This window comes from Arachis hypogaea, chromosome 1, assembly GCF_003086295.3.
Source record: "Arachis hypogaea cultivar Tifrunner chromosome 1, arahy.Tifrunner.gnm2.J5K5, whole genome shotgun sequence".
In the NCBI taxonomy this organism is placed as follows: domain Eukaryota; kingdom Viridiplantae; phylum Streptophyta; class Magnoliopsida; order Fabales; family Fabaceae; genus Arachis; species Arachis hypogaea.
The window spans coordinates 30,815,647-30,843,339 of NC_092036.1; the positions used below are offsets into that span (position 1 = coordinate 30,815,647).

At 36.1% G+C, this 27,693-nt stretch overlaps 1 protein-coding gene and 1 non-coding gene across 3 annotated transcripts; both read right to left on the reverse strand.

Annotated features, from left to right (window-relative positions):
- Positions 1 to 10,020: 10,020 nt before the first annotated feature.
- On the reverse strand, positions 10,021 to 10,093 carry TRNAK-CUU (transfer RNA lysine (anticodon CUU)). Its single transcript has one exon. It is a non-coding gene; the product is annotated as a tRNA-Lys (tRNA).
- Positions 10,094 to 12,687: 2,594 nt separating this feature from the next.
- On the reverse strand, positions 12,688 to 19,273 carry LOC112801274 (probable methyltransferase PMT14). 2 transcript variants are annotated; one of them, XM_025843929.3, is made up of 8 exons: positions 19,047 to 19,212; positions 18,371 to 18,460; positions 17,547 to 18,219; positions 16,719 to 16,929; positions 15,933 to 16,215; positions 14,791 to 15,177; positions 14,333 to 14,410; positions 12,688 to 13,295 (listed from the first exon to the last, which is right to left on the reverse strand). In XM_025843929.3, the coding sequence occupies exons 3-8, from the start codon at positions 18,189 to 18,191 to the stop codon at positions 13,058 to 13,060; spliced, it is 1,842 nt and encodes a 613-aa protein (XP_025699714.1). In that variant the 5' UTR covers positions 18,192 to 18,219; positions 18,371 to 18,460; positions 19,047 to 19,212; the 3' UTR covers positions 12,688 to 13,057. The 2 variants fall into 2 exon arrangements, with proteins under 2 accessions (XP_025699714.1, XP_025699708.1); XM_025843923.3 differs by lacking the exon at positions 18,371 to 18,460 and having other exon boundaries at positions 19,047 to 19,273.
- Between the last annotated feature and the right edge of the window lie 8,420 nt (positions 19,274 to 27,693).

Consider the following 27,693-nt stretch of genomic DNA (forward strand, 5'->3'; position numbering starts at 1 on the left):
ACACACCAAGTGGGCCCGGAAGTGGATTTCTGCATCATTTACCTATTTCTGTAAATCTTTCTAGCTAGTTTCATTATAAATAGGACCTTTTACTATTGTATTTTTATCTTTTGGAACATTTTGGAATCTTAGGACCATTGTTCACGTTTTGGGAGGCTGGCATTCGGCCATGCCTACCCTATTTTTACTTATGTATTTTCAACGGTGGAGTTTCTACACACCATAGATTAAAGGTGTGGAGCTCTACTATTCCTTGAGTATTAATGCAATTACTACTGTTTTCTATTCAATTCATGCTTATTCTTATTCTAAGATATCTGCTTGCACTTCAACATGATGAATGTGATGATCTGTGACACTCATCACCATTCTCAATCTATGAACGCGTGCCTGACAATCATTTTTGTTCTACCTTAGATCGAGCGTATATCTCTTAGCCTCCATTCCGAAAGATCGGAGTCTTCGTGGTATAAGCTAGAATTATTGGCGGCCATTCCTGAGATCCGGAAAGTCTAAACCTTATGATCTGGGAAGGGATGACTGTGACGAGCTTTAAACTCACGAGTGTTGGGTGTAGTGACAGACGCAAAAGGATCACTGGATTCTATTCCAACATGATCGAGAACCGACAGATGATTAGCTGTGCAGTGATAGCGCATTTGGACCATTTTCACTGAGAGGACGTGAGGTAGCCATTGACAACGGTGAAACCCGAACATACAGCTTGCCATGGAAAGGAGTATGAAGGATTGGATTAAGGCAGTAGGAAAGCAGAGATTCAACAGGATTAATGCATCTATATGCACTTATCTGAAATTCTCACCAATGAATTACATAAGTATCTCTATCTTTATTTTATGTTTTATTTATCCTTTTAATTATTAAAACTCCATAACCATTTGAATCCGCCTGACTGAGATTTACAAGGTGACCATAGCTTGCTTCAAGCCGACAATCTCCGTGGGATCGACCCTTACTCACGTAAGGTTTATTACTTGGACGACCCAGTGCACTTGCTGGTTAGTTGTGCGAAGTTGTGAAAAAGAGTTAAGATTACAATTGTGCGTACCAAGTTGTTGGCGCCATTGTGTATCACAATTTTGTGCACCAGTTACTTATGAGACGCCTTCTACCAAAAACAAAGAAATTGTTGATGTCTTGTAGTCAATCTTTGGGGAGTGACCATTGAATTCCCGGGATGTCATGGGTGACCCAGAGACGTGCCGGACTTATATTGGTGTGTGTTGTCTGGAAGTTTATTGATATGTCCCTTCTTCCCAAATTTAAGACTTATGTTTCGCTTTGCTTTTTCTTTTTTCAGTCCAGATGGCCGGTGGGTTGAATCAGTTGGCAAGGTTGAAAGCCGCTATAGCTCAGGAAGCTGGTTCGGACGCTTCTCCCTCAGCTTCTCAATCCCGTCCTCAGGCGAATTCCCGAACCGTTGCTCAGGAGATAGTCACCGCTGGGCCTGATGAGGAGGTGGTCGTGGTTTCGGCTATTGAGGTGAGTCGAAAGCGGAGGAGGTCGGCGGATGGCAGTAGTGGTAAGAACTTGGAGGAGGAGGGACCGGTCCCGTCGGAGATGGATCAAAGTTTTGATGCTCTAACTTTTATTGACCAGTACCTCCTCCTGGGGTACCGAGGAGTATTTCCACGATGTAACATCACTCGTCAAGCAAGATTGACATATCGAGCTCTTCTCCCCACTGCCGTTATCATCCGCTAGGCAGAGCTGGTATTGGCTCAGGTGGGTCTCTTGGACAGCAAGCTTCGCCAATCTCAGAAGGAGGTCAGGAAGCTAAAAGAGGAGTTGGAGGCGGTGAAGACGGCTCGGCTAAAGGCAATGAAGGATGTCGAGGATGCTGGTACCGAGCTTCTCTGTTTTTCTGAGATTAAAACTTCTCTCCTCACTCAGCTTGCTAGTGAGCGCAAGTGCTCCTCCGATGCTGAATCCAAGGCTACCGTGGTGCTGTTTGAGGTGGAGGCTTTGTGGGCTGAGGTGGCAAAGTTGAAGAAGGAGAAGAGGGAGCTACTGGAAGATGTTAAGGATGCGATCTCGACTGTCGAGGAGACGATGAGGGCCCAAGCCCTGGTCCTTGCTCCGGGTGTAGACGTCTTCGTGATGGGGTGTTCAAGACCATCAGAGATGGCCAGATCGTAGATTTAGAGCGAATTTTCTTAAAATTTCTAAGTTTGTAGGCTGTTTTCTCGGCATAACACTTTGTTTTTTAATCCATTTGTGACTTTGCTTGTTTATTATTACGGGGATATTTGGGCCATTTTACTCGTATTGTCATGAATATCTTGAGGTCTCTCGGTGGACCGTTTGTAAGTAATGGGCCTTTTGGTGGGCCGTGTTAGTTTTATTTATGTTGTAGATATCTGTATTTTGTTTGGTCTCAAGGGTGATCAGTCCCCAGGGAAAGCCGCATTTAGTTCGTGCCATCAGATAAGCAATACTTTTAAAAAAGGAATTAGCTTTATTTAAAGTTGGTCCTCATTAAAACTTTCTGATGTAGGTAGGAAAGAGTACCCGATAAGAGTAAATGTGCAAAAATAGTAATAATTTAAATAAAAGGAAAACAAAGCAAAGTAAGAGACATCTTAAACAACTTTGGTCTCATAGCTTGAGATGTTGTTCCTACATATAGTAATGCCGTAAGTTGGTGGCATTTCAAGATCTCAGTCTCGTCTAATCGTTCGAGCTTGTAGGCTCCTTTTTTTATTACCGTCTTGATTTGGTAGGGGCCCTCCCAGTTGGGTGTGAGCTTTCTTTCTTCGGGAATGGGGAGACCAATATCGTTTCGTCACAAGACGAGGTTCCTTGGTCTGAAGTCCCATCGTATCATGCCGTGATTGTACCTTAGGGTTATTCTCTATTTTAGGGCTATGCTACTAACATAGTCTGCGAGGTCTCGCTCTGCTTTTTCATCGTTCTTCCCACAGTTCTACATTGATTGGGGTCCCCAGCTTCTACCAGGATGACAACTTCTACGCAGTATGTTAATCGAAAGGGGGTTTCTCTGGTCGAAGTTTGGGGGAGGTCCGGTACGACCATAGGACGGATCCGAGTTCGTCGGCTCGGAGTTCTTTGGCTTCGTCGAGCCACTTCTTGAGGTCTTTCAATATTATCTTGTTGGCCGCTTCTACTTGCCCGTTGATCTCCAGATATTCTACCGAGCTGAACTATTGGGAGATGCCGAGTCCTTCTAGAAATTCTCTGAATCGCTTGTTTGCGAATTGGGTTCTTTTGTCTGAGATTATGATATCGCGGATCCCAAATCGAGTTATGACGTGTCTCCGAAAAAACTTCCGGCATTGGTGGCCATGATGGAGGCCAAGGGCTCGGCTTCGACTCACTTAGTGTAGTAGCCGATGGAAACGATGAGGTACCGGAGCTGCCCGGGAGCCGTGAAAAAAGGCCCAACGAGGTTGATTCCCCAGGTTTCGAAAGGTCAATCTGCCGCTATGACACTGAGCTGATGCGGGGTGGCCTTGTGGAAATCGGCGTGGATTTGGCACTTATCACAGGTTTTGACTAGTTAGAGGGAGTCCTTAATAATGGAAGGCCAAAAGTATCATGCTTGGATAACCTTTTGGGCCAGGGTCTTCCCACTTACATGGTGGCTGTAGCATCCCTCGTGGATTTCTGGAAGTATGTAGTCCGTGTCACCGGGTTCTATGCACTTGAGGAGGGGATGTGAGAGTTCGCGTTTGCATAATTACCCTGTTATTGTGGTGTAGTTCACAGCTTCCCACTTCAAGCGTTTTGCTTCCTTGGAATCTTCGGGTAATATTCTGTTCATGAGGTATTGGAGAATTGGGAAGGTCCAAGAGTATTGGCTCGTGACCGGGAGGTCGACCAAGGTCATGACTAAGACGGACGGTGTTTTGATAACCTCTTGAATTAGTAACCGATTTCCTGGGACTGGTGATTATCCAGAGTTAATTCCATTTAGTCATCTCCAACATCGGGAGAAAGTCAAATAGGCATAGTCAGTCTTATAACAAGAACAACTAACAACTCTAAATCTCCAATCAATATCGAACATCAAAGACTCTTGTATCACTAACCACGATATGACAATTATAAGAGCAAACTCAATTAGTCAACCTCTAATGACGAGATAAGTCAATCAGGCTTAATCAATCTCAATCCATAGGTCTTTCTCATTAATGGAAATGAGATTAATTAAAATATCCAAATTGTCAATCAACTGAGACATTAGTGGAATCAAGGTTACCTAAGTTACTCAATTCCAAGCCAAGAGTGTAGAAATCTACCCTAAAACTAAGAGAGACATTTTTACAAACTCTTGGAAGGCATAAAATAAAAGCATGGTAAAATTACAATAATAATAAAATCTAAAGCTACCAAATGCTAGATAACAATAAGAACAACTCAATTAAACATCAACAAACATAAAAACGTCAAATGGATTTAATAGAAATCAAAAGTAACAAGAGTCATGAAACAAAAAGTGGCACAAATGAGAAATCAACAAGAAAACTAAGAGAATCAAGGCAATTAAAAAAAGAAAGATAAAGGAAACTAAATCAAAACAAGCATCAAAACATAAATCTAAGAGGAACTAACTGAATTTACCCTAATTCTAAAGAGAAGAAAGAGCTTCTCTCTCTAGAAAATAACCTAAAACATATTACTAAACTAGACCTAATTGTTCTCTCCTTGTTCCCTCTTAAATTTTGCTTTAAATACTTCAGAAATGAGTTGAATTTGGGCTTCAGAGGGTCTAGAAATCGTCAGCCACGTTTTTTTTTAAGTGAATCACGTGCTTCGTGTCATGTGTACACATGAGGCATGTGTACGCATGGCCATGAATTCTTCCAAAATCTCATTTTTTTAGGAATTCTCCACTTTGCATGCTTTTTCTTCACTTCTTCAATCCAATATTTTCCTTCTAAGCTACAATCACTTAACAAACACATCAAAACATTAAATGAGATTAAAGTAAATTAAATTTGGAAAATTAAGATCCTAAAACGCATGTTTTCACTCTTAAGCACAATTTAGGGATAATTCACAAAACCATGCTATTTTAGTAAATAAATGTAAGAAAAATTGATAAATCCCACTCGTGTCAATACAAGATAAACTATAAAAACTGTGGTTTATCAGCCGTTGGTCAGACAAAGACTAGCGACCGAGTTTGTGAGTCCGTTGATGCACCACTATTTGTGGTACGTCTTGTGCTTAATTGAGTGGATTTTATCCACTAATCTCACATTTATTCACAGAATCCGCATTTTTTACACTTTCCTTCCTGATTTTGTCCTATGATTAAAAACATGCTTCTTTGGCCTTTAATTCACTATTTTTAATCCTCTCTTATTATCATTCGATGCCTTGATATGTGTGTTAAGTACTTTCAAAGATTACAGGGTAGGAATGGCTTAGAGGATGGAAAGGAAGCATGCAAAAGTAGAAGGAATACAAGAAACTGAAGGAATTGCTAAGTTGTCCAGTCTGACCTCTTTGCACTCAATCAACCATAACTTGAGCTACAGAGGTACAAATGAGGCGGTTTCAGTTGCGTTAGAAAGCTAAGATCCGGGGCTTCACAACAATATATAAATTTTCATAGTTGCCTGGCTGTTGGGTGATACGCACGCGTGAAGCACGCGTACACGTGGATTGTGCCGCAGACAAGTGACGCGTACGTGTGGGTGACGCGTACGCGTGACAGAGCCGCGACCTGTATGTATCAAAAATTTCTCCCAGCAATTTTTGGGCTATTTTTGACCCATTTTTTGGCCCAAAAAACACAGATTAGAGGCTACAGAGTGGAGAAATCAATTCATTCATCATACACTTTACATTCACACAAATTTTAGGTTTTAGATGTAGTTTTTAGAGAGAGAGAGAGAGAGAGCCTCTCTCCTCTCTCTAGGTTTTAGGATTTAGGATTTCTCTTCTACTCTTATTGATTACTCATTGTTACTACTTTAGTCTGTGAACTTTTGATGCTAGATTCAATTTTCATATTAATGCAATTGATTGTTTGTATTTTATTTTTCCCTATTATTTTTCTATGTTTTTATGTTATGCCTTCCAAGTACTTGAAAAAATGCTTAGAAGGATGTTAGAGTAGGATTTTATGTTCTTGGCTTTGGTTGAGTAATTGGTAACACTTGAGTTATCAAACTCCTTTGTTGATTAGTAATCGAAAGTTGCTGATTAATTTGGATCCCTCTAAAGCTAGTCTTTCCTTAGGAGTTGACTAGGACTTGAGGAATCAAATTGATTAGTCCACTTGACTTTCCTCCATAGTTAGAGGTTAACTAAGTGGGAGCAACGGGAAATTCTCATCGCAATTGATAAGGATAACTAGGATAGGATTTCCAGTTCTCATATCGTGCTAAGAGCCTTTATTAGTTGTCAGTTTATTTAATTGCCATTTACTGTTTCTTGTTCTCTTATCCAAAACCCCCGAAACATATTTTTCCATAACCAATTATAAGCACACTTCCCTGCAATTTCTTGAGAGACGACTCGAGGTTTAAATACTTCAGTTATCAATTTTATTAGGGGTTTGTTACTTGTGACAACAAAGTTTTTGTACGAAAGGATTCTTTGTTGGTTTAGAAGTTATACTTGCAACGACAGCTTATTTGTGAAATTCTAGACTACGCAAGAATTCGTTCATCATCCGTCGACCGTCAGGCACTCATCGTTGAACCTGTCGAGGTATTTCCTCATGGATTTGTTTTCTATTTGGGGATTCTGAGTAGGCTGATGTGATATTTTGCTTTGGTGATCCTGGTGGTGAACTGGACTATAAAATTCCTAGAGACATTGTCAAAACTGGCTATAGAGCCGTTGAGGATGGCGTTAAACCATTTGATTATAGGGCCGGCTAGGGTTACCGGGAAAGCCCTGCATCGAACCTCATTGGCAGCCCCTTTCAGGTTGGCCTCGAAGGCCGTTAGGTGTTCATGGAGATCTTTGGTCCCATCGTATTTCATATTAGTGGGCTTGTCAAAGCCCTTCGAGAGTTTGGATCTCAGAATTTTCTCCGTGAATGGGGTGGCTCCCATTATCACATGATTGCTTCGTGCTCGCTTGGCCTCCCGACAATGCCTTCTGTTGTCCTTGTTGCGCTGGCGTTCCGAGTCTCTGGAAACGCTGTGCTCGTGTCGCTTGTTGTGTCGTCATTCAGATGACCTATTGTTCCTGGTTTCACGATGCGATCGGGTCCTAGAGGTTGCTTGGCTTGCGCGTTCGGGATGGTATTGCTCCTTAAAAGTAACTCGACCCTCAAGATTTTGCACTCTACGACAAAGCTCTTGGATTATTTGGATTGTTTTTCTCCTAGGTCGTCGGGCGCTCGGGCTTTAGTGGGCGGCCGATTGCCTTTCTTTGGTTGCTGCCGGTTCGAGGTCAGTAGGTGGTGCACGGTGCTGGTAATCCTCCCGTGGGTGGGGGGAAGGCTATCCCAAAGGTCGAGTGTTGGGCTTTGCGGGTTTGAGTTGTGATGGTGGCTTGAGGATTGCTCCTCGAGGTTTTCCGTCATGCCGCTATGACTTAGTAGTCCCTACAGACGGCACAAATGTACTAGATGTCTCTGGTACAGGTTGTGAGATAGATTAGGAACTTGCGAGTCGAGGCGGTCATCGAATTATATGACTGGAGCAATAGGGTTGGTACCTGCAAAGACACTCTGACATTTAAGTCAGAATGGATCTGAGAGGTATAAGGTGTGTAGAATGAGTGATGTATTGAGAGGCCTCTGGCTCCCCTTTATATAGCTGGTGGTAGTTATTTCATCTTATCTTATCTGGCTAAAATAAGGGAGGTATTTGAATTTGAATGTTGGTTAGGGATTATAGGGCCGATTTAGATCGTCAAATCTCGGGTAACCGGGTTAGAGACTGTTCTGGTGTGGGACTCAGGAACCAAATCCGTAACAAAAATCAAGAAATCAAAAATGGTTTTAATGCTTTTTCCAACCTTTACTATTGCCAACAACCTGGATCCTACACATACAAATATTTTAATAAGACTTTAATGTATTAAATTTTTATGTAATTAATAAGACTTTTATAATGTTTTTTATGCAATTAATAAGACTTTTAATTTAGTCGATAGATAAATCAAATATTTTTGTTGATACTACTATAGATGATTAGATTTGTATGATGTATTATTTTTTGCACTAGAGGGAATATAATCTTATTTTTACTGTGGAACGAAGTAATTAGGCATGATGTTCAATAGTCTGGAAGAATTAAAATGGAATTTTCTTACATATGCAATTTAGGTTAGAAATCCTATTTAGCTTCTTCACATTATATGATATTACTGTTAGAAATAAGAGACCAAGTTGAATAAAGTATTTTTGTGTATTATTCAGTGTAATAAAAAATACAATATATAAGGGATATTTATAGGTGTTAGATGAATCAAAGTAATAAATGTATAGAATCCTATATTAATATACAGATATGCTATATAAATATAAACGATACTAATTGATCTAAATTGATTCTAATGATTCTCTAACATTCCCCCTCAAACTCAAGTGGGAGCTAAAGATACCATCTTGAATTTGGATAACAAAGTCCGGAAATGAGTCGGGTGATGAGCTTTCGTGAAGAAATCAGCAGTCTGATCCAGTGTTCCAACAGCAATGAGACAAACAGCATTAGTAAGGATACGTTGCCGAACAAAGTGACAATTAATCTTAATGTATTTGGTGCGTTCATGAAACACATCATTATGGGCAATCTGAATAGCATTGCGGTTATCACAAAAAAACATCAGTAGGGAATGACCGAGGAGCACCCAGATCTTCGAGAAGCCAACGAACCGAGATAAGCTCAGCAGTGGTATCTGCGAGGGCACGGTACTCAACTTCTGTGCTTGAGCGAGCAGTGAGCGTTTGCTTCTTGGCACGCCAAGAAATGAGAGCGTCACCAAGAAACAAACAGTAACCAGTAGTAGAACAACGATCAGTGGGATCACCAGCCCAATCAGCATCGGAGTATGTCTCAAGAGATAAAGAGGAATGGGTAAAAAAATAAAGGCCATGAAATAGAGTGCCTTTGATGTAGCGAAGAATGCGAAGAACTGACACATAATGAGTAGTGCGAGGAGCTGACAAGAACTGGCTAAGTACACGAACTGGATAGGCGATGTCTGGTCGGGTGACAGTCAAGTAGACGAGACCTCCAACTAACTGTCGATAGAGAGTCGAATTATCCAAAATAGTGCCATCCAGAGGGGTAAATTGAACATTAGGCTCAAGAGGAGTAGTCTCAGTGCGACTATATGTAATCCCAGCACGAGCAAGAAGATTTGAAACATACTTAGCCTAAGAGAGATAGATGACCAAGAAAATAACTGAGAGAACCAAGATCTTTCATCTCAAAGATACGGTGAAGTGAGGCCTTCAGATCAGAGATACCATCAATATCATCTCCAGTAATGATCATGTCATCAACATACAAAAGTAGAAAAACAACTCCACGCTCGCTTTTACGAATGAAAAGGGCATTCTTATGAGGGCTAGAAGTAAAACCAAGACGCATATAGTAGTGCTGAATTTGTCAAACCATTCACGAGAAGCTTGCTTAAGTCCACAAAATGCCTTGCGAACCATGTTAGAAACAAGAGACCAAGTTGAAGAAAGTGTGATAAAAAGTACAATATACAAGAGGTATTTATAGGTGTTTAATGAATTAAAGTAATAAAGACATAGAATCCTATAATTAATATACAGATATGCTATATAAATATAAACGATACTAATTGATTTAAATTAATTCTAATGATTCTCTAACCATTACTATAGAGTATATGTTCCATTATTCATGATAACTATTATTCATATATATTCTTCCATTATTATGGGGTTGTGACAAGAACCCTTAGATGCACTTAAAGAGGCATTATTCATGAAAACGAAACGAATTTTGTAGAAAGCAAAAATGGTGTGGATGAGGCATCCCATTAGCATGGACAATAACCTTTTGTTTCATAATAATTAAAAATTATTTACGCCCACCGTGGGGCTCGAACCCACGACCACAAAATTAAGAGCCTTGCGCTCTACCAACTGAGCTAGACGGGCTTGTTATTAACTCAACTTCCAATGATATTAATTTCTTTTTGGATTACTTTCCTGATTGTTGGGTGAATAGTCTTATTCATATTCCACGTAACTTCAGATATATTCGGAGAAAAAAGGATCATGCTTTACAGAGTCTTATTAATTACTCCAAAGGGAAAATTTATAAACGTGGCAACTGGGAACCATATAATTCGCATTAAAAGAAGAATGTTGAATTGTTGACTTTAAAATTACTATATGTGTACCACATCATCATATATTCAGCTGAATTGACAGATACTAATAATCTTGAATTCGATTGAGACGATGAACTAATTTCAAATATAATAAAACTATGATAGAACGAGAAAAAAAATAAAGAATATTGTACTTTATATTTTTTATAAAAAATTTATAAAAATAAAGTTAAATATATATAAAGGAGGGTAGAATTCTTGAGGTAATTGGTACTCTTCAGTTGCTGACCGAAATAAACATATTAGGAACGGAGGAGGATATGGGGAGTAACTATAATTTGTTTTATATTAAATAGGTACACAATTAAAATCAAAGCACTAATACATGTTTGGTATTGTAATAAAGTTGCTAAACCATGAACGCAATGAAGTCACTTCCCTAACCATAACAATATATAATGTGACCTTGACTAGGCATGAAATTATGTCAACTTTCAAATGCGCCACAACTAGACCTTGTGTTGTCAGCACCTAATCCCTATGCTTAGCTTAAACCTACATTCCTAATCTGCTGCTTGTAGTAAAATTTAGAGCACATAGAATAAGATAATGTTTCGAAGGTTATGAAAATCAAACTAATTGCTGAATTGATGATTAAAGGTTCTAAAAATCAAATCATTGATGAAATTAGAAGTTTAAAAATTTAAAAGTTATAATTAAAATTTAACCGAAATTAAATTTGATACATTAAAACAGTATATTTATATATAAAATATATTTTTTCAATAAAAAAACTTTCTAATCAATTAACTGCAAAAAAAAAAATCATATCAATTTAACTGGTTTATTAACTTTTTTGACAAATATTTTTTATTTTTGGTTGATTCAGTCACAACCATTTTTTTTGCCATGATCAGACCAATTTGGTGACCAATTTTCAGTTTAATCTGATTTGGTCCAGCTCAAAACCATGGCATTTTCAAACGGATATGCATGTTCACAAGTTGATGATATTTTAGAACAAAGATTTTTTTAGAGTTCTGCTATACATACAAGCCTTTTTGGCTTACAAGCTATACAAGTTGCTCCAAGTTCAAGAAAAAAACATGCGCCCCTTCAATAACACGTTCACTCTTCGTCTTCTTTCTCAATCAAAACGCAACTTATTAAAAAAAAAACACGCGCCCCTTCTACAACACGTTTACTCTTTCTCTTCCTCGATCAAAATGCAAATCATCAAGATTCAAGGGACATTCGAAACAAACTACTACGATTCTGCAGAAACGTTCCAACTCCTCGCGAAGAGTAGAAGAAATCAAGAAGAAAAGATACAAATCTCCATCAAAAATCACGAGAAAAAAGGAAGAAACATTATTCAAGGTACTGTTTTACTGTTCTTCTAAGTTTTTTTAAAAAAAAGAAATATACTGTCTCCCCCTGTTTTGGGTATATTTCTTAAATTCTTTGGGTGTATTTCTGTCTCCCCCTGTTTTGGGTGTATTTCTTAAATTCTTTGGGTGTATTTCTGTAATCCTTTCTGTAATCGTTTGGGTGTATTTCTGAAATTCTATTATCTTCAAAACAATTTCAAAACTTGATTTCATAAACCATGAAAATCGAAAAACGCACGAAGGAGATCCAACAAATTTGGTAAGAAACTCGAAAAAAGAAACGAAATCTTTTAAAAAATAAAAGTTATATATTTGTGCATTAATTGATTTGAATTAATTTAAAATTCTGTTAAAATAAAATTCTGTTAAAAGGCACGTAACATAAACAGCACATTTAGGCTTAGTTTGGTAAAGCTTTTACTTTTTAAAAGTAGCTTATAAAAGTTAACTTTTAAAAGATGGCTTTTTAAAAGTTGTAGCATTTATGTTTGGTAAATCAAATCAAAAACAACTTTTAATAAACATAAGTAACATCAATTGTGTTTGGTAAAATAGCTTTTAAAATTTAAAAATACTATAATAGACATAAATGCAAACATTAAATTTGAAAATTAGTTAACATATGAGGTTATATTAGACTTTTAAATTTTGAAAAGCACAAGCCAGCTTTGAAAAGCTCCCTCCTAGGTGCTTTCAAAAGCACCCCTAACTTTTAAAAGCCGCAAGCACAAGCACTTGAGCTTTTTAATTTACCAAACGCAAAATGACGTGCTTGTGCTTTTTAAAAGCACAAGCACCTCCTGAAAAAGCTTTACCAAACCCAGCCTTAATAGGTGGGTTTCGTTCAAACTTGTAAATGCAAAACACTTGTACGTAGAGATTAATCTTTTTTTTTAAACTTCAAAAGTAAAAGAAAAAGAACGAGCGAAAAATAGGAAGAAATTTATTTTAAATTTTTAACCTTCAAGCCTCTCTCCTTTGCCTTTCTTGTTTTTCCCCTCTAATATCTCAACTCACAAACACACTCTTAAAACCGAAAAACGAATAGTGGGATTTCAATGCTTCAATATTCCTTCACCATGATTATTCAACAGAATATCCTTAGATTAAATTATCTTGGTAGCCGAACTTGTGCTAATCTATATCTAAATAAACTTAATAAGACTAGTTAAGACCTATTTTATCTACACTTGTATAAGGCAGGCGTAGAATAAGCTTACATAACCAATCTTTTGCTTTTACTTTGCACTATAACAATTTCTATTTTTTTTCCCTCTTTTTCTTTTACCCTTTTCTTTTTGCACTATTCCTTAATGGCTCTGAAACCTTGATGGTTGCTGCATGCTGAGATCTGAGAGACAAGTTTCACTTTCATACCCCAAAAAAATGCAATGGTTTTATTCCTCACTGGAGGTGCTGTTATTGCTGCTGGAAACCCAGTATTCTTTAACAGCAACCAATATCTTCTCAGGCACAAGAGGGCCATCCTCGTGATCCACCATTTTGGCTTCCCATCTCATCCCCCCAACAATTTTCTTGACCTTGTTCAGGACATCGACTTCGTCTCTGATGATGACGACTCCTTCGGGTCTTAGGATTCGGTCCATTTCAATAAGGATGTCTTCCAGGTTGCACCTGTTCAAACAACTCATCAACATTTAAAAATAAAAAGTAGAGATAAGGATAACCCTAAACCCTAAACACTAAAGGACTATTAAGGTTTGTCATCAACTTAATGGGATTATTATGATTTATGAAACATGGTTAACATGTTCAAAGGATTAACATATCCCAAACTAAAAGTAAAATATGTCCAAATTATGCTTTTAAAGATTTAAAACCCATATATTGGGCCTCCTGCAAAAGCCTGAAGCTTGGAATAGGTTGGTCCGTGATAAATGTTTTAGCTCGTGGCAAATTGGCAATTAACAGGAGGAGCCTATTTAGCTTTTTTCACATGGACTAGGCCTTGTGAATTGTGATGCATTTCAAATAATGGAATTTGGGCTCACCTAAAATGAGTGATGCAATTTAAGATCCTAAGGCCTGTTTGGTTTGAGAATTCGTTTTCTATTTTCAGCATTTTATGAAGAAAAAAATAACTAAAAGCAATAAAATCTTGTTTTCTATTTTCATTTTTTTTTACAAAATCCTAAAATAGAAAACAATGAAAACACAAACTTAACAGGTCCTAAGGGTGGGTTTGTGAGTTGGAATTTTCGAGGGAAAGGTAAGGAGGAAAGGAAGACTAGTGCTAAATTTTGAATTTTTACTCCCCTTCCCTCCATTATACTAACTCACAAACAACCCCCTAAAGCGCATCCTCGTAACTACCAACAAGGCCTTTGAGGACAGCGCAGATGGCATTTGACAGTGCCTTGTGATAGGTATACCCGGGAAGTATGGTGAAACGTATTTAACAAGTGCACAATCTAAACATTTTACCAACAATTTAGAAATCCCCAATTTTTGAGAAACTACTGCATTGAATTACTGTTGCAAGACCCCAAAAGAAGAAAAAAAGTATTTATAAGTAACATCTAGAAAAGGGACTTGAGTTTGCATTATATGCCAAGAAACTTGAATAAGAGCTTGTTTCTACTTTCAATGAGATATAATCTTAGAATCCACATACTATGACTATGCACATGGAAGAGGAGGAAGAAACTTACGAGTCCTGGTACATGCTAAATAAACCATTTGCATGAATGAGATCATATGTCCTGGGGTATGTAGAAAAGCCTTCACACCTGAAGAAAGAAGAAAACTGACATTAAATAATGCATAGTCATAGTGCATAACTTGCTTCAACTAATAAACTGATTAGCAAAATTCATAGCATGTTCAATTATCTGTAGCCGTCATATGAAATACAATACAGCGACATACCATTATTTGAAGAAACAGTACCAATATCTATTTTCAAGTGGTTCCAGAATATGGAGAAGAACAATATGCTAATTTGAAGCTCATTTTGCCTTGCAGTGGTCAAATGAATAATCATACAAAAACCCACCATGAAATGTCGAGATAAATAATTTTTGAAGTATAGGGAAGACAACTTGCATGGAAAAATTCACATGAAATAAGAATACTTGCAGGAGTATTAAGAGAACTTTTAGAAACTTACCAGTCATGGTAAATGCCAATCAGACCTCTCTCGTAAATAACACCTAAGGTGTTCTTAGCACTCGTGGGCACAACATTCATAACCCAGGATTTTGGTGATTCAAGTGCAGCTGCAAATCCTCCAAGCTCTGCATTCATGTCCATCACATTTCGATATCTGGTAGTGCCAATCAACTTGTTCATTCTTTTGTAAGCATTAACATGCTTTTTCCATAATTTGTTGTCCTCTTCATAAGATTCAGCTGTAACATCGGGAACAATGCCCTTAGCTATTCGAGGAGGGACAGCATAAAGCCTAGCGGGAAACTTCTTCAATTCACCTCCAGCAACTTCACTTTTGCTGGATACCTCAGGGAAAGGGGTCTGACAGCCCTCCATCTTTTTGTACCTATACATAAACACACCAACCCCATCCAAATGAAAAATAATCAGAATATAAACAACAGATCTAATATGTCTACACATTAATAAACATCTATATAATATCAACAATTTAAAAGCATAGAGAAACTAAATCCTACACAATACAATTGCAAATTAATATTGAATATTGGATGCACTCATAATCAATGCCTCAAAAATGAAATCCTACATAATTTCAACAATCAAGCTAATACTTTGGTTTATGTACTCAGGCTCTCTGAAAATAACTTGCAAAGTATTTCTCTCTTGTGTGGAAATCAATTTTACTAAGTTATCCAATGAAGGTGTTTGTTAATGAGTGTCCTCACTTCTAAGGGTTCTCTTTAAAGAACAATAAACAGAAGAATTTTTATAGAAATTTAAAATCTTTGAAGTTTCTAATCCACTGAATGCATCAAAATCTTCAAAAAATTTCCACTTTTGACTTCTTAAAGATTGCCCTAAGGAGATTCATTAACAAAACCATAATATTTAATACCCAACAATGCAGGTATGTTCTCAATCTAAATTAAGCCTAGATCATCTCATGGGACATTTGATATTATAGAGTTTGCAGTGAAATTATTTCTGAAAACATAGATCATAATGTATCATAACAATAAATAGAACTAGATAAACAAGTGAAATTCTGTTCAATCATCAAAATTACTTGAACTATATTTGAAGATTATAAGTATATTGCATATCCGAATGAAGTACATGAAGATAAACAGGACATACCAAACATCATCAGCATTATCTGAATCACATAAGTTGGGAGACTTTCTTAGGCAGGATTTAGCATTTATCTTTTTCCTCCAGATAGCAATATCACCCTTTTCATACTTCTTTTCCCAGCAAAGACTTTCAGCTAACTCCTCAATATTTCTCTGCTCTGCCTTGACGTCCTCCTTAGACCGCTTCCATGTCTGATAGTATGTTTTCCAATTAATTGGAGGCCCAGATAAAACCCAGTATCCACCAGGCCTCAGGACTCGATCAACTTCCATTAGATACATGCCCGCTGTATTCATTTAACGGGTGCAGAGTCAAAAACTTAATGCCTATAAGAATGTTTCATTCAGATTTATAGCCACTTTTCTTTCCTAAACTTCCCCTTCTGATTGCTGGATGGCATACAATTCTTAATCTAATGTTTCAAATCTATATGTAAATGCAACCTTATTAACATAATATTTTAGGGATTTCAATGTTTAAATAAGATGAAGATCTTAATAATTTAAAATTCTAGACTTTTGGTGATAACAGCTGGGGTAAGATTCTAAGAACTTACAGAAGTAAATGATTTATTTGTCAATAAGGCATTCTGCTTCATAACCTTTTGGCAAGAAATTGCAATGACCCATATTAGCCAAAACGGTATTCAATAATTCAAATCTTGTAGTACTTGCACTTTTTTTTTTTTGGAATTTCAGGTGTGTGTATCATAATATAATATATATAAGAGAAGGCTGATAATAGTTATAACTCTTATCATTCTTATTGACAATGAAATTCAGCACTAACCATTTGAAGTCCATGGTATTAGACATCGAGAACACTGAGCCATGTCAAAAGCTCTTGCAGGGTATGGAAGATGGATGGTACCAAGAACACCAATAACAGCTGGAACTCCTCGTTCTAGTGCAAACTGAACTTGTGCTTCATGGTTGTCCTTTGGGGCAAAGGACATAGTGAGCACGTTCCTCTTTAACATGTAGGCTCCCCAGCTAGCAACCTGCATAATTGTTCATACTTTATATTGGTATGGAAAATTATGACTCAATTTGAAGGTATCTTAAATTGAGAATAAGTAAACTGCTCCATAAGTAACAAAGAAATGACAATTCATTCTAGGCAACCTCAAAACACACACAAAACACGAGAAATCCAATCTGCAATATTGTAATAGACAAAAAAGCATTGAACGTAGGAGGTCAACATTAATTCGCAAACCAAACAGTAGCCAACTGAATCAATTTTAAGATATATGATAGGATTCTCAAAGGACCAGTAGGTATGACGGAGCAAAAAGCTACCTGAGAACCATTAGTAAACACTTATGACCTAACAGGAAAAGAAAAGATGGTCCTGTAGCTCAGCATTCTGAGTCCAATTTGAAATCCTTAAACAGGATATCTTTTATGCTGTATGATATTCAATTCAATAGTAAAGAAACATGGACATGGACAGACATAATGTTTATCTTCTAAATGTGTTAGTATGTAAATAAGTAGATGTTATTACAAAAGTTATCAGCTAAAGCAGAACGAAACTGAGTAAATCAGCATGCTTAGCCATATATTTAAAAGTAAATTTTCATATGAGCAGGGATTTTTAGACATCAAAACTTACTCCACAGCCAGTGTCCAGTGCTGTTCTGATAGAACCATCTTTAATTGGAATAACTGATGCAAGTTCATCAATATATGCATCTGCTCCTTGAGGGAACATGGTCCCTCCGCCAGGAAATTTAAACACATTTCCCTGAAATTGCACCCAATTTTGAACAGCCTTCTCCACTGTCAAGCTCTTGTAAGGAACATTGGCATAGTAGGCAAAATCCCGGCTCTTAGGCCAAGGAAAAGGAGTCGTGTAACCATTAGGGGCCGGAATGAGGCAACGCAGTTTTTCATCTTCAGGGGGACAATGCCTTTCCCTATATATCATATTTTCTCTTGGGAATGTCATTGCTCGGTCTTGCTCTTGGCAAGGTGTATAATCAGTATATTTAACATCACATGCCTTGATCTTTTTAGCTTTTGGTTCAGCCGGTTCAATAATTTCTACATCATTGTGATGAGATTCAAAACTCAACTCAGGCATAATGTTGCAGTCTGACATCAGGTTATTCACTTTCAAGGCAAGGTTATCCCCCTTTCCTGACCCGCTCCTTTGCCATGCTCCCAAAAGGTAAAAGAAACAGCAAAGGGCGAGAACAGCAAATATTGACAACGGCCTTCGCCCTCTTTGGCCTGGTGCATTATTCTTATTCGCCATTATTTGGCAGCCAGTATTCTCTCAAAACCTATACCAATTCACACGGAGATCAATAAGTGGCAAGTTACAGTAGACCATCAGAAATCAAGCAAACTTCCAAAATTAGACCAACACATATCTAAGCATAAAGCATTTAAATCTTAATTTTTATTTATTAAAAGAAAAAGAAGAGAGAGTACCGAAGTACATTCCTGCTGAAATTGAAACTGACAGCATTACGGAGCTCCTGAACCAATAACTACTCTACTAACTGTATTTTCTGTCTCCACCTATTTGGAACAGTTTGACTAGTTTAAACTTGATTTAGAAAATATATAAAATAGCAGTGTGGGTGTGGCATGGTAATACCTCATATTCCCCAATATAATGCAAACGAAAGGGAAATAAGCTTAAATACCTTTCAGTTACATCAACCCTTTAAGTTGTTTCACCTTCATACAGAACACAAGTGGATCTAATGTGTAATTGCTTTTCATTTTTCTAACACTATTGATTTTTCGTATTACATTCCAACAAACACCCTAATCTATCTAATCTTTTTTTTTCCTGGATCAACTAAAGATCTGCAATTAAACCCACTTAAAAAGTATCGAAAGAAACTTAGCTTTACATTTTAAAAACATAAAAAATAATGGAAGTTGAGAATGGAAAAGTGAAATGGAACTGCGAAGAAAACAAGAAGGTAGGCAAATAAATCGGGATCCTTCAGCAGTAACGTAATTGGAATACCAATTAGAAACAGAGGGAAACAACGTTAGCAATTAAGCTTTCATGCAAACAAATAAATAAAGAGAGCGTTCAAAGAAAATGCATGTGTGATCCCAAAACGAAGAGACAAAGGTTCAAGTTGCTAACCTTTCTTTCCCCTTCACCTTAATAGATAGATCTCTCCACTGATCTAAACGAGAGAGAGAGAGAGAGAGAGAGAGAGAGAGGTGAGTGTGGAGCAGCAAGGTGTGTATTTGAGAGCGTAGGAAAGATTGGAAAGCGACAAGGTGAAAAGGGGGAACAGAAGAGGACCTTTGACAGTTGGACTTGATCATTTCATTTAAGACTACACATTCTATCTACTTTCTATCCCTCTTTCGTTAAAATTTCATTATTGTATCCGCCGACAGGGTCCTAGGTAACTTTTTTTTTTTCTTTGGTTAATTATTGATTTTTATAGTTTTATAAAATTTTTAATAAGGTTTTTGTATTTTGTTTTAATTGAGATTTTGTATTAATTTTTTTTAATTGGATCTTTATATTTTTTTTATTTAGGTTCATGCATTGATTTTTTTTTAGTTGGGTCTTTATAAAATTAAGTCAATTACTGTCAAAAGAGATCTAATTGAAAAAAAAATTAGTGCAGGAACCCAATTAAAAGAAAAAAAAGTATAGGGACCTAATTAAAAATTTCGTAAAACTATAGAGACTAACAAAGTAATTAAACCTTTTTTTCCAACTTTTTTTTTTATTATGAGTAAACTACTATTTCTACCTATAAAGTTGAAAACGTTGGCATATTTACCTATAAAAGATTAAAATTACCATTTGTACCCATAAAAGATTGACTTTCGCAAGCAAAATTACTCAAACCCTAAATAATTATAAAAAATCCCCAAACAACCCTTAGTGGTCATCCTCTTCAATTCTTCATCTAAGCTGTGAACCAACACTGCTGCAATACCATCCCCTTTTCATTCTCTCTCTCTCTCTCTCTCTCTCTCTCTCTTCCTTCTCCTTCATCTTCTTCAATCGTTCTTTCTGTCTTTCTCTCCCCCCTCTTCGCACGTTTCTCCTTCCTCTTCTTTTCCTATTGATGTTTCTCTCTTCTCTGTCGTTCTTCTCTCTCTTTTGTGCATTAATGGTAGTTTCTCCTTTTGCCATGGCGTGCTCCATATTCTCCTCCCCTCCTCTTCTTCTTCTTCTTCTTCTTCGGGAGGTTTCTGACTTTAGGAAGTAGCAATTTTGAATCCTCTATTTTCTGCAACACCAACTTCTTAGCGTTGAGTTCCTTCCTTTTCCAAATGTCGTATCTTCGTCTTCTCCTTCTCTTGGCATCGCTACTCTCTTCTCCTCCTAGCGATGTGTCTTCGTCATCTCCTCCCAGTGTCACCAAAATCAAATTAGTGCTCTGTGTTATTTGCAACGAAAATGGTGATCTAAAATTTGAGAAATTATCAATTTTTGGTGAATGTTCTAAGAAATTAGGGTTTTATTTTGAATCTGTGCATGTTCTATTCTTCAATTTGATCTGAGTTTGCTTTTTTTGTGATTTTGAAGAGGATAGTGGCTGGGCTATATTGATGTTCAAGAGATGAGAGAGAAAAAGTGAGTGAGTGAGTGATAGAGAGAGAGAGAGTAGGAAGGGAGATGATGCTACGGTAGTGGTGATTTAGGTGCTGCAGATAGTGAGTGAGGGTGCCTGTGTAAGAGAAGAGAAGGGGTAGTTTGGGGATTTTATGTAATTATTTAGGATTTGGGTAATTTTGCTTGCAAAAGTCAATCTTTTATGGGTACAAATGGTAATTTTAATCTTTTATGGGTAAATATGTCAGTGTTTTTAATTTTTATGTGTAGAAATGGTAGTTTACTCTTTTATTATTATTCTCTTTAACACAGTATTTGGTTCAAGGGAATATGAGAAAAAAGAAAATATAGGAAAAGAAAATTGGTGGAAAATCAAATTTTTTTTCAGTTTGGATCACCAAAGAAAATTAAGAGAAAATGAAAAAATAGAGTGAGATATAACCAAAATTTTTCTCTTTCCCCATGAAATGAAAATAGATGAAAAATGAACAAATAATGATACAATTATATATTTGCCCTTTACTTAACAGAAAAATCAAAATTTTCCATTTCACTTCCTTTAAAATCTGAAAACTGATCTCTTGTCTTCTTTCCATTTTTACTGTAATCAGCGCCACCGATGTCTTATTCTCATTGTCCACAACGCCATCACAGCATTATCATCGTCGTCATAGGTCCATCGCAACTACAGCTCTTCTTCCTCAAGACAAAGGTGAATTTTTCCGTCGTTCTCGTCATTTCTCCCAAATTAGATAATTCCTTTGAATCGATGCTTTGCTTCTTCAGCTGAAGTTGTACAAGTTTTCTATTCATTTTCTGTTTTTTGTAATTATGGATTCTTTTTTAATTTGAGTTGATTTAGACGGATTATCGTAGGAAGTGGTAATGCAAGCCCATTTTTGTTATTTAGAATGCAACTTTTGCGTTTCCTTTTAGTTAGTTTATTATTTTTAACGTGTGTGAGAGATGTCTGTATTAAGATTAATTCATGCTGTAACTATTTTTGGGTGCAAAAAGTAATTTTTTTTAATGATGTGAAATATGACAAATTGATAACTGTTGTGTATAATGCTACAGTGGTTGTTCTAGACAAATTTGCTATTAGTTATAATGATATAATATTTTAAACTGTGAATTGTGATCAACTAGTGATTTATAGCCTTACTTTTATCAAATGAGAAATGAAAATTACATCACAGCAATAATAGCTATTATTTTATCATTTTCTCCTTTTGCTTTCTCTCACTTAGTACAAGTAAAAATTGAGTACACTGCTGCAAGTAGAAATCGAGTACACTACTTAATACAAGTAAAAATCGATCATGTGTTAACATCTTTAATTAGAAAAAAACTTTCTTTTTGAGGTAAATGTATACAGATGACTTAAGCTATGTAGAATTGATTTTTTTTTAAAATAAGCGTATGCTAATGATTTTGACAATGAAAAATTACCTTTTTTAAAATTGTTATGTGGTGATAAAATAGTACTCTCCTAGAATCTTGGTCATTGTTACTCTTTTAGTATTTTATTATATGCTTATAAGAATTGTATATAGTTTTTTGTCGCATGTAGTAAAAAAGAAATGTTTATACAAATGTCGCATGGTGTTTTGTTTAATTTGGTCTATACTTAGATAACAAAACATAAGAAGAAGAATTTCAAATTGTCCTTGCAGCAAACTAAAGTGAACTACTTTAGAAAAAAGATAAAACTATTGAAATTGTTTGTCTGAACAAAAAGAAAAGTGAGAAAGCTAATGATATTTATGTATCTAAAATTCAGAGTTAAATTCTATTATTTGAGGGAACATCTATTGAGAAAGAATGTCTCTTCTTTCAAAGATTTTGGTGTTTCTTCCTCTCCAAATTGATCAGAGAATCACCGTTATTAGCGTCATGTCATTCTTCCTTTTACGGGTGGAAACAAGTCAGGTCAGGCCAGGTTTTGCTCTTAACAGGCTTGGCTTGTCATGTAGTTAATTGGCTTGAGCCTGACCTGCAGCCTGCTATAGGCTCTTTATAAAGTACTAGGCCTAGCCTGTTATTCAGCCTGGCCTGGCCTGAAGCCTATTAAAAGGCATGACATATTTTTTTTAACAAAAATAAAAATATTATTTAAAAAATTATTTTTTAATAAAAATTTTATATGTAAAATGTCATATTTAATATTTATAAGAATTTTTAATCTTTTAAAGTATATAAAATATACAAAAATATTTATAATAAAATATAATAATTTTAAAATATTTTATAATTTTTTTAATAATAAAAATTTATTTATATATTTAATTATGTTTTAACAGGCCCAGGCAGGTCTGACAAGCTAATAAAGCTAATTAGTGAGCTTGGATCTGGCCTATTAACATATTAAGGCTTTTAAAAGAGGTTAAGTCTGTGCCTCTTTTATAATAGGCCATGCCAAGTCAGGCCAAACACAGGTTAGGCTGCAGGCCCCTGACAGGCCGCCTGACCTTTTTCCATCCCTACTTCCTTTGCAGTCGTTGTTTTGCATGCTCTTCAAATTCCGACCACCGTTGCCAAGATTCCTGGTGGTTGCTCGCCATTGTCGCTGCATCAAGATGAGAGAGTTGCCAGTCTGATTCGCCACGAGACTGAGAAGCAACCAGTGAAGAATCGTCTCTCCCGCTTCTTCACACTTAGGGCACACGTCTTCTACATTCTGAAATTACCATGGATGCACTGCTGAATTGGGATCCCATTGTAGAGTAGCTTCCAAATGAAGGTCAAACCTTTGGAAGACAACAAAAGTCCCAGACCAGGTTCCAAATAGTTTTTTGGTTGCAAATTTTAGGCATCTGATCAATTGGAGGATGAAAAAAACAGAGTGCTATTCGGTACCCAAAAACTACAAAGTAATGCCTTGATTTTTCTTTTGCCCAGATAATCATGTCTTCACCTTCTTTAATTTCTGTCTACATGATGCTATTTGCTATCTCTGGATTGAAGTTTGATTGATTAGTTGTGTATCCATGTTCTGTTCTGTGTAATTAACTAATTTACTCCCATCAAGTTCGGGTTTGCAATGTGCTGTTGGTAGACTGAAATAGGTTTGTGCTCTCTGATCCAGGAGTTTTCAAAAATTTTACTGAGCTTTCTCTACCTATCGGTCATAGTAAACCTTTTTTAAGAACCTTTCTACCCTCTAGCAAGCTTGATGAGCGGATAATTTATACGCTTTTTGGCATTATTTTTAGGTAGTTTTAGTAGGATCTAGCTACTTTTAGGGATTTTTTCATTAGTTTTTATGCTAAATTCACATTTTTGGACTTTACTATGAGTTTGTGTGTTTTTCTATGATTTCAGGTAATTTCTAGCTGAAATTGAGGGACCTGAGCAAAACTCTGATAAAGGCTGACAAAGGACTGCTGATGCTATTGGATTCTGACCTCCCTGCACTAAAAATGAATTTTCTGGAGCTACAGAACTCCAAATGATGCGCTCTTAACGGCGTTGAAAAGTAGACATTTAGAGCTTTCCAGAAATATATAATAGTTTATACTTTATTCGTGATTAGATGATGTAAACTGGCGCTCAACGCCAGTTCCATGCTGCATTCTGGAGTCAAACGCCAGAAACACGTCACGAACCAGAGTTGAACGCCAAAAACACGTTACAACTTGGCGTTCAACTCCAAAAGAAGCCTTAACTCATGTAAAGATCAAGCTTAGCCCAAGCACACACCAAGTGGGCCCCGGAAGTAGATTTCTGCATCAATTACTTACTTCTGTAAATCCTAGTAGCTAGTTTAGTATAAATAAAACTTTTTACTAGTGTATTAGTAGTCTTTTTTTGGGGAATATAGTCTTGGATTGTATTTTTTTATCTTTTGATCACGTTTGGGGGTTGGCCTATTGGCCATGTCTGAACCTTCATCACTTATGTATTTTCAACGGTGGAGTTTCTACACACCATAGATTAAGGGTGTGGAGCTCTACTGTACCTTGAGTTTCAATGCAATTACTACTATTTTCTATTCAATTTCGCTTGTTCTTATTCTAAGATATTCATTGCACTTCAACATGATGAATGTGATGATCCATGACACTCATCATCATTCTCACCTATGAATGCGTGACTGATAACCACTTCCGTTCTACCTCAGACCGGGCGCATATCTCTTGGATTCCTTAATCAGAATCTTCGTGGTATAAGCTAGAATTGATGGCAGCATTCATGAGAATCCGCAAATTCTAAACCTTGTCTGTGGTATTCCGAGTAGGATTCCGAGATTGAATGACTGTGACGAGCTTCAAACTCGCGATTGTTGGGCGTGATGACAAACGCAAAAGAATCAAGGGATTCTATTCCAACATGATCGAGAACCAATAGATGATTAGCCGTGCTGTGACAGAGCATTTGGACCATTTTCATTGAGAGGATGGGATGTAGCCATTGACAATGGTGATGCCCTACATACAGCTTGCCATGGAAACGAATAAGAAGGATTGAAGGAAGACAATAGGAAAGCAGAGATCCAACAGGGACAAGCACCTCCACGCACTTATCTGAAATTCCCACCATTGAATTACATGAGTAACTCTATCTTTATTTTTCTGCTTATTTATTATTATTATTTGAAAACTCCATAACATTTACTATCCGCCTAACTGAGATTTACAAGATGACTATAGCTTGCTTCATACCAACAATCTCCGTGGGATCGACTCTTACTCATGTAAGGTTTATTACTTGGACAACCCAGTGCACTTGCTGGTTAGTTGTGCGAAGTTGTGACTAAGTGTGATTCACGTTGAGAGTGCTACCAAGTTTTTGGCGCCATTGTTAATGATCACAATTTTGTGCACCAAGTTTTTGGCGCCGTTGCCGGGGATTGTTCGAGTATGGACAACTGACGGTTCGTCTTGTTGCTCAGATTAGGTAATTTTCTTTTTATTTTTCTTTTCAAAAAGTTTTCAAAAATATTTTTCAAAATATTTTTCTTTGTTTTCAAAAAATTATTCAAAATTTTTAAGAATGAATTCTAGTGTTTCATAAAGCATGTTGAAGCTTGGCTGGCTGTAAAGCCATGTCTAACTCAATTGGATTGAGGCTTCAAAACCATCAGCATAGAGGCAAGTTAATTGGAATATCAGTTGTTACATGCCTGATTTATATCTTCTAAAGCTAGCTGGCTATTAAGCCATGCCCAACCCTTGGATTGGAGCTTTAGGCTAATATTGAAAGATTCCTGGAATTCTTATTAAAAGAAAATACAAAAAAATAATAAAATCATAAAATCATAAAAAACCAAAAATATTTTGTGCTTCTTGTTTGAGTCTCAAGTCAAATTTTAAGTTTGGTGTCAATTGCATGCTTTAAAAAAAATTTTCTTGCATTTTTCGAAAATTCATGCATTCATAGTGTTCTTCATGATCTTCAAGTTGTTCTTGGTAAGTCTTCTTGTTTGATCTTGATGATTTCTTGTTTTGTGTCTTTTATTATTTTTCATGTGCATTTTTGCATTCATAGTGTCCATGCATTAAAGATTTCTAAATTTGGTGTCTTGCATATTTTCTTTGCATCAAAAAATATTTCAAAAATATGTTCTTGATGTTCATCATGATCTTCAAAGTGTTCTTGGTGTTCATCTTGACATTCATAGTGTTCTTGCATATATCTTGTGTTTTGATCCAAAATTTTTATCTTTTGGGTCATTTTTATGTTTTTCTCTCTCATCATTAAAAATTAAAAAAATCAAAAAATATCTTTTCCTTATTTCTCTCAAAAATTTCAAAAATTTGGGTTGACTTAGTCAACAAGTTTTAAAATTAGTTGTTTCTTACAAGTCAAGTCAAATTTTTAAATTTAAAAATTTTATCTTTTCAAAATCTCTTTCAAAAATCAAATCTTTTCCATTTTTTATTTAATTTTCGAAAATTTAATGTTTTAAAATATTTTTCAAAAATTTTTTTCTTAGTTTTATCTTTATTTTCAAAAATTATGCTAACAATTAATATGATTGATTAAAAAATTTGAAGTTTGTTACTTTCTTGTTTAGAAAGGTTCAATCTTTAAATTCTAGAATCATATCTTTTAGTTTCTTGTTAGTTAAGTAATTAATTTTAATTTTAAAAATTAATTCTTTTCTAACCATATCTTTTTAATCATATCTTTTCATTTTATTTTTATATCATATTTTTTCCAAAATTTTATCTTCTTTCAAAAATTTGATTTTAAAATATCTTTTCTAACTTCTTATCTTCTTATCTTCTTATCTTTTCAAATTTGATTTTCAAATCTTTTTCAATTAACTAATTAACGTTTTGTTTGTTTCTTATCTTTTTCAAAACCACCTAACAACTTTTCTCTCTCTAATTTTCGAAAATACCTCCCTCTTTTTCAAAAATTCTTTCTTTAATTAATTAATTATTTTAAATTTACATTTTAATTTTATTTCTTATCTTTATTTTTCGAAAATCATTTAACTCCTTTTTAAAATTTATTTTCGAAAATTTCTCCCTCTCTCATATTCCTCTATTTATGTATTTCTTCACTAACACTTCTCTTCATCTCAAATCACTGCCCTTATCCTCACCCTTGTGTTTGGATTCTCCTTTCTTTATCCCCTTTCTTCTTCTACTAATAATAAGGAACCTCTTTACTATGACATAGAGGATTCCTCTTCTTTTTCTGTTCTCTTCTCTTTCATATGAGCAGGAACAAGGAAAAAGGCATTCTTGTTGAAGCTGATCCAGAACCTGAAAGGACTCTGAAGAGGAAACTAAGAGAAGCTAAATTACAACAATCCAGAGACAACCTTGCTGAAATTTTTGAACAAGAAAAGGAGATGGCAGCCGAACCCAACAACAATAATGCAAGAAGGATGCTTGGTGATTATACTACACCTACTTCCAAGTTTGATGGAAGAAGCATCTCAATTCCTATCATTGGAGTAAACAATTTTGAGCTGAAACCTCAACTAGTTGCTCTAATGCAACAAAATTGCAAGTTTCATGGACTTCCATCAGAAGATCCTTATCAGTTTTTAACTGAGTTCTTGCAGATCTGTGAGACTGTAAAGATGAATGGAGTAGATCCTGAAGTCTACAGGCTCATGCTTTTCCCTTTTGCTGTAAAAGACAGAGCTAGAACATGGTTGGATTCACAACCTAAGGATAGCCTGGACTCCTGGGATAAGCTGGTCACGGCCTTCTTGGCTAAATTCTTTCCTCCTCAAAAGCTGAGC